The sequence below is a fragment of the Asterias rubens genome, chromosome 13 (genome assembly GCF_902459465.1).
Source record: "Asterias rubens chromosome 13, eAstRub1.3, whole genome shotgun sequence".
Taxonomy (NCBI): domain Eukaryota; kingdom Metazoa; phylum Echinodermata; class Asteroidea; order Forcipulatida; family Asteriidae; genus Asterias; species Asterias rubens.
The window spans coordinates 9,823,148-9,830,787 of NC_047074.1; the positions used below are offsets into that span (position 1 = coordinate 9,823,148).

At 40.1% G+C, this 7,640-nt stretch overlaps 1 protein-coding gene across 2 annotated transcripts; it reads left to right on the plus strand.

The window, feature by feature from the left end:
- Positions 1 to 192: 192 nt before the first annotated feature.
- LOC117298502 (peroxisomal N(1)-acetyl-spermine/spermidine oxidase-like) lies at positions 193 to 6,255 on the plus strand. 2 transcript variants are annotated; one of them, XM_033781789.1, is made up of 7 exons: positions 193 to 320; positions 894 to 1,124; positions 1,781 to 1,872; positions 2,366 to 3,257; positions 4,219 to 4,319; positions 4,927 to 5,118; positions 5,708 to 6,255. In XM_033781789.1, exons 2-7 carry the CDS (start codon positions 974 to 976, stop codon positions 5,837 to 5,839), a joined length of 1,560 nt encoding a protein of 519 aa, XP_033637680.1. In that variant the 5' UTR covers positions 193 to 320; positions 894 to 973; the 3' UTR covers positions 5,840 to 6,255. The 2 variants fall into 2 exon arrangements, with proteins under 2 accessions (XP_033637680.1, XP_033637679.1); XM_033781788.1 differs by having other exon boundaries at positions 942 to 1,124.
- The last annotated feature ends 1,385 nt before the right edge of the window (positions 6,256 to 7,640 follow it).

A 7,640-nucleotide genomic window follows, 5' to 3' on the forward strand; every position in this document is an offset into this window, starting at 1 on the left:
TAGTCTGAACATTCAACGTCACACTACGGTTATCTTTGAGGATAAAGACAGGGGCCCAGTCTATTTACACGCCGGAAGAACAATAGACTTGCAAACAAGTCGTTAACTCTCTATTGTGGTGATAGTAAAGGTCTTCCGCTATCACTGCAAAAATAAACGACTTATGCTCTAGTCTAGAAAACACAGCTGCCTGCAAAAAGTTTACCTACAAAACAATATAAATAAAACAACTGTCAACCGATATTACTGTCAACTGCTGTCTGTATTTTGAGGATCCGATTTTGATTGCCTGAATGCCTGGTGTGGTAGTAGTGTGACTGGTGAGTGTAGTTTGTGTGGGTTTTTAGATTTAGAATGTTGTTTGTAGTTTGTGTTTAATTTAAGGAAATTTGGTTATGATCTTGTCATCTTGTTCGTTTGTTTGAATGATCTTCCCATCAAGCATACGGTCAAGGGAACTCGGCATACTCCCACAAGGGATATAATAATATAAACACCAAGCTCAGAAGCTGGCAACAGCCAATAAACAAAAAATGTGATTAACTATTTAACTTGACGACAATATTTATTCTATCTAGTCATTGTGAAATCATCAGATTCCGGTCCTACTAAAACTTAAAAGCCGACAACCTTCAGAGCCAGAGGTTAGCTTAGGGATAAACTATGGATGGTTCTAACTTCTATCTAGCTACACCTCCAATCAATTTTATGGATAACTTTCCGTATGGCGCCACCACTTTTTCACTCATTTTTACAAAAAGGGATATATCAATCAGGTAAATTAGATACTATATTATTCTATTTCGAATGAAAAAGTGGTGGCGCCATACGGAAACTTTTCCAATTTTTATTTTTAGAACACTATAAAAACTTTCTGGTAGTGTCCATTGCAGTTGCATCATCAAAGCACACAGTTTTTTTCTGTTGACTCTACTCTCTAGTCTATGCTACATAAACATCTCTCGACGGAATTATGGCCAGAAGGACCAGTGTCGTAGTTGTTGGTGCTGGTATGGCAGGTCTTGCTGCAGCAGTGGAGCTGATGAAAGTCAAAGTATTTGACATCATCATCTTAGAAGCGACCAACCGTGCAGGAGGGCGAATTCACACTTCTTCTGAATTAGGTAATTGTGGGATCATTACACTTAAAAGCAGTGGACACTATTGGTAATTGTCAAAGACCAGTCTTCTTACTTGGTGTATACATCTCCACATATGCATAAAATATTAAACCTGTGAAAATTTGAGCTCAATTGGTCGTCGAAGTGGCGAGATATTAGTGAAAGAAAAAACACCCTTGTCACACGGAGTTGTGTGCTTTCAGATGCTTGATTTTGAGACCTCAAATTCTAAATCTGAGGTCTCGAAATACAAATTTTGCATTGCATCGATGCCAAAATAAAAATGAATAAAACGCTCCCAAACTGAAACTCCAAACGCGCAGTTAGATTATTTGTTTCATATTGACAAAATAGGGACACTGCCAATATAGGGCTAGATAGCTCAGTTGGTAGAGCGCCGGCACGTTAATCCGGAGGTCGTTGGTTCGAATCCCACTCTAGTCAATTCTTTGTTCAACCCCAAAAATCAAAAATATTTCAAGGGATGTTTTCTACTATCATCATCATTAGACCGTGTAAGTTTCATGTAAATTTGTGATCTTCCTGATTTTTGTTTCTTACCAATTCTGTAACGTTCGTTTAAGAACTTAGTTCAACTAGTTATTATTATTGAGCAGGTTGTTGTAATAACTGACACCTCATGCATGATGTTTTTGCAGGTTCTGAGGTTATTGAATTGGGTGCTAATTGGATACACGGTGAAGACAACAATCCTATTCACAAACTAGCTAAGGAAAATGGATTACTTAAGGTAAAGAATCATTAAAGACAGTGGACAATATTGGTAATTGTCAAAGACTGGTGTATCTCAACATTAAAATGCATTTAATAACAAACCTGTGAAAAGTTGAGCTCAATTGGTCGTTGAGACAACAATAAAAGAAAAAACACCATTGTCACACATTTCGAGACCTCAAAATCTAATTCTTCAAAGGTCTTGAAATCAAATTTGTGGAAAAAATACTTCTTTCTCGAAATTTACGTTACTTCAGAGGGAGCCGTTTCTCACAATATTTTATACTATCAACAGCTCTCCATTGCATGTTACCGAGTTAGTTTTTAACAATTATTGAGGAGTAAATACCAATAGTATCCAGTGTCTTTAAGTTGGCCCTATTGCTGGTGGACCAGTGAAAAGACAAGCTACTAACTGGTTCTGCTGGATAGTAACTGAAAAGGTAACTGGCAACCTCTGTACTGTGATGTGTTTTTAGCTATTATTTGTTAAATTGTTAATCCTCTAGGAGTCAAGAGAGAGCAGTAGCAGCTTTTCTAGAATTAATAAAGACAACTCATCTACCAATTGTAGTACTGATTGGACTAAAACAGCCGCTGATAAAGGCATCTTTATACTAGAGAATGGGACCGTTGTCCCACCTGAAATCGTCAAAAAAGGTTGTATGTGGTATGACAATCAATGCGAAAGCAGCACCGATACAGGAAGTCATAATGGCTGCTCCAATGTGAGTGAATACATCAAGAAGAGCTTGGAGACTAACATGGTGGAAGAGGGTATCACAGACGAACGGGTGAAACATCTGCATCGGAGACTGTCCAAATGGTGTTTGATGCAAGAGTGCCTCGACATGGCGTGTGAAAGCTGTAACGATATATCATTGGCGCATTTCAACGATTTCAAACCCTGTCAGGGAGAATACTACACTTGCCTCGGGGAAAAGGGTTTCCAAGGAATTGTGGATGTTTTCTTGAACCAACTTCCTGGTGATACTATTCGGTATTGCCAACCAGTGGACCAAATACTATGGACACACAAACCAAGTGAAGATAACTGTGCAGGCACTACAGCAAATGGAAAACCACGCGCAGTGGTTCGTGTCAAAGGTCAACCGGAAATCCCAGCTGATCATGTGATCATTACATCATCAGTAGGATACCTCAAGGAGAACCACCTGAGTATGTTTCGGCCAGCGTTACCGGCGGACAAGCAGCGTGCGATAAACACCCTCGGCTTTGGGACGGTCGATAAAATCTTCCTCAGATATGAGAAGCCATTTTGGGAAGATGGGCTTGAAGGGTTTCAGTTGCTATGGGAACATGATTCTTGGCATGCTGATCCTCTAAAGGATGAAGGAGAAATCATTGATAGCGAGAGTAATTGGATGTGGAAAATCCCAGGTGAGCAGTTTTGTTATTTGAGCAGATCATGCAGGTTTAAAAATGCAGCCAGCAATTTGTTATGAGGATGAATGCATTTCAAACACTGGACTTTTATATTATAAGTCTATGGTAATACCACAGGCCGCATACACACGTCACGTCTATTCCACAGATAGAGGGGGTTTCTGTAAGCCTTGACCCTGCGAGCATTGTTTTGAGTGTCGTGTGTTGGGATGACCTTAAAGTTTTCCAACAGCGCCGGGTGTATGTTGATAGGTATGTGCGTGGCAAGGAGAAGGGGAGTGGGGGATCGCGATAGTTGAGTTTAGTGAATAACTTCTTGCACCAATACTAGACTTTTATAGACTTTGTGTGCAAAGTTGTTTTACCTTAAAGACACTGGACACTATTGGTAATTGTCAAAGACCAGTCTTCTCACTTGGTGTATCTCAGCGTGAAAATTTGAGCTTAATTGGTCGTCAAAGCTGCAAGATAATAATGGAAAAAAAACACCCTTGTCACATGGAGTTGTGTACTGTCAGATGCCTGATTTCGAGACCTCAAATTCTAAATCTGAGATCTCAAAATCAAATTCGTGGAAAATTACCCCTTCTGGAAAACTACGCACTTCAGAGGGAGCAGTTCCTCACAATAATTTATATTACATGTTTCAACCTCTCCCCATTAATCTTTACCAAGTAAGGTTTTATGATAATAATTGTTTTGAGTAATTACCAATATTGTCCACTGCCTTTAAACAACCTGCTCAATTGAATGCTTTTGTGTGGACCTCTGTTGCTCTCAAGTCCATGCTAACACTTTAAAGACAGTTACTTAGTGCACAGTTGTACCTCAACACGCAACCCCCATGCAGTTGAACTGGAGAATGTAACTTACACTAGGTAGGTTTTTAAAAATTGTGTGTAGACATGTAAATTTGTAACGTATTGTTTGTATATATTTTTGTTACATCTGACAGGCTTTTACTCAGTAGAAGGCCATGATGATGTACTATGTGCATGGATTTCAGGAAAGGAAGCAGAATACATGGAGACTCTATCAGATGCTGAAGTCATGCAAGTAAGTATTTCCCTAGACTTGATGACAAGTCGTTAGCGCTGCCCCAAACACTCATTCTGTTGTTCATGCAATTTCACAGTGCGATTATCGTTCATGCAACGGTCATAGGTAGCGCGTTGCCACACTCAAACACATACTGGGATCGAGGATGTGTGTACCGCCCTCGTGTCTACACTGCGCTCAACAATTACCGACTTGATTTCAAGACTAGTATTTCTCATTAGATTCTCAACAGTGAGCAAGTTCGAGTGTGCACAATACTCAGGCATGCAACTCTTCCGCGTTTTTTTTTTCTTCGGATTTTTTGTTTAGCCCAATATATGCCTGGCATTAACAGTGTACAACTACAATCATGTAAAATACGCCTAGGACATGCTAACGGGCAGTTGCATGCCTGAATACTACAAGGGTTGACTATTAATTGACTCGAACCTAGCCATTAGTTGACTTCTGTGAGCTTTCAGGAGTGTCTTGAATGTATGCAGTGAGGTGGTATCTCTGATGTAATCTGGAAGTTGGTTCCAGATTCTGGGTCCGTATACAGAAACCTGCCCTTTGCAAAACAAAACAAGATTCACAATTAATTAATTTCTTTTGTCAATACTAGACATGTACGGATATTCTACAGAAGTTCCTTCAGAGAGACGTTCCAAGCCCGGTCCAGATTGTTGTATCCCGTTGGGGGACCCATCCATACATCAGAGGTTCATACTGCGGTTATTTACCAGTACATGGTACGGGAGATGAGTACGATGTCATGAGTAATCCCATCATGCAGGAATGCCAAGGAGACCTCCAGGTACGTGCAGGGACAGAAAGTTTGGTCAATACCATACAGTTATATACATTGTAAGAACTAGAGGGCACACTGGTGATGCTGCGTGCACAAACGATGTGGGATCGCAAGGAGTTTGTTGTAAGCGCGTTGGATACAAAGTACAAGTTGGTGTGTGTGTAATGATAACACTATGCAATGCCGTTTTGTTAAGTTAGAAAATGGCCGCACACATTCTCTCCCCCCCGACTCCCCCCCCCCTCGCTCAATGTTGACTGAATGCTGAAGACAGCGCAATGAGAGCCAACATTGAAATGGGGGCACTGGGGCCCAACAAAATATAGCCGGTACTTTACATGTAGATTCTAGTCACAGGCTATCAATATAAACCACAACGGAAACTGACCAGGCAAATTTTTAAATGGTTTTGGGGAAGAACTGATTACATGTAGAGTGGGATTTGAACCAATGACCTCCGGGTTAACGTGCCGGCCCTCTACCAACTGAGCTATCTAAACCCTTTATTGGTAGTGTCCCTATTTTTTTGTCAGCATTGACTTTCACCCCAGATAATCCCGATTGATTGAAGTTTCTGGCTTTGTGTCTTTTTCAGCATCCTTTACTTATGTTTGCTGGTGAGGCGTGTCACAAAGACTTCCAATCTACAGTCCACGGTGCGATGGTATCCGGTCAGCAACAAGCAGAGAAACTCATCCAGTTTCACCGGTCACCCAGTACGGAATGAGCCACTGATACGCCAAGATGAGAGACAATAACGCAAAAAGGGAGAGGTGCGAATTTTATAATTTTTAGAGATAACCTGAGAAATGTTTTTGAAATGTAGATTCATGCTTTGGTAATGGGGCTGAGAGGGTATAGTATTGGAGGATAAAAATCAGTGACAGGAAATTGACAGGAGATTGTTTGTTATATTATTTTTGATGTCATATGAATTTTGTTTAGTTTGTACTTGTTTTGTTTTGTTTGTATTCTGGTGAGCGCTCATCCTTTTTAAAAATAGGACCGGACACCTTTCTTTGTCCCTACAATAGAGATTGTAGACTCTTTACTGTAGTTGCATTAATACTCAGCGCTTACATAGCGCTTTATCACACCCCTAGGGCCATATCAAAGCGCTCAGTGTTTTTTCCTGCAAGGTATGTGGAGCTACGTTTTGAAGTATTAGATCTTAAAGGCAGTGGACACTATTGGTAATTGTCAAAGACTAGCCTTCACAGTTGGTGTATCTCAACATATGCATAAAATAACAAACCTATGAAAATTTTAGCTCAATTGGTCGTCAAAGTTGCGAGATAATAATGAAAGAATAAAATACCCTTGTCACACGACGTTGTGTGCGTTTAGATGGTTGATTTTGAGACCTCAAGTTCTAAATCTGAGGTCTTGAAATCAAATTTGTGGAAAATTACTTCTTTCTCAAAAACTATGGCACTTCAGAGGGAGCCGTTTCTCGCAATGTTTTATACCATCAACCTCTCCCCATTACTCGTCACCAAGAAAGGTTTTATGCTAATAATTATTTTGAGTAATTACCAATAGTGTCCACTGCCTTTAAGCCGGCTTCAGGTCGACCTACGTTTTTCTTGCGCCCGCAGTAAACCGTCGGCAACCCGCAAACAAAAATGCTCAGGTCACAACAACTGAGAAATCGTGCGCCTGCGATTGGTTCCCGACCGTCAGGATTACATCGTACAAGTTGGAATTGTTGTCCTCTTGCGACTGTTTATTTTTCGAGCAGCGACTGTTTCAGATTGTCTTAAAATCATCGCAGTTACGCCTTGGTCGTAAATAATCGCGGACTGAAACGTTCCCGATGGTCTTAGCTCAGGCGCAGTGTGACCCTGCAAAGTAAGTCGTCGACTGTTTTTTGATGACGCAAGGTTAACCTGAGGCCGGCTTTATAAAATTCACTTATAGCACCTTGTAATGGTTTACAAGCTGCTTCAACTTAGTCATACTGGGCCTCAATTTCAATCGGATAACCGGCCAAGACTCCACTCAATTGTCATGCTAAGTAAACAACAGCTAAATACCAGTCACAAGCAATGTATATGGCATGAAATTTTGGCCAGTAACAGGTGTAAAATAAGCGAGTTATTTTTGGCTTAAGCAATTTTTTTTGCTTTAGCAGCTCTATGAAATTGGCCCCTGGTTGAAAGCTCGATAAGAACGACGGTTTAAATTGACTGCGGGTAAGGAAGACATTTTAATATTAAGAGTGGTGTAAGTTTTCTCTGCCACAAAAGTTTATGTTTATTTTGCCTATGTTTTAACTCAAGATTTACTGTTTGAATGTTTACGAAGGAATGGTGCATTAGCATCGAATTCTGGATAAAAATCGTTCTGGAATTTATTGTACATTATTATAACAAACAGTGCACTTTGTTCATGTTTACCAGTTGATAAACATGTTTCGAAACTGCCTACGATAGGTGGTTTGTAATATAAACAAGGATATTGTGTATTTTATCCATGTTGTCAAATAAACGTTTTCCAAATTAAAACAAACTTTCTTTCATCACAGT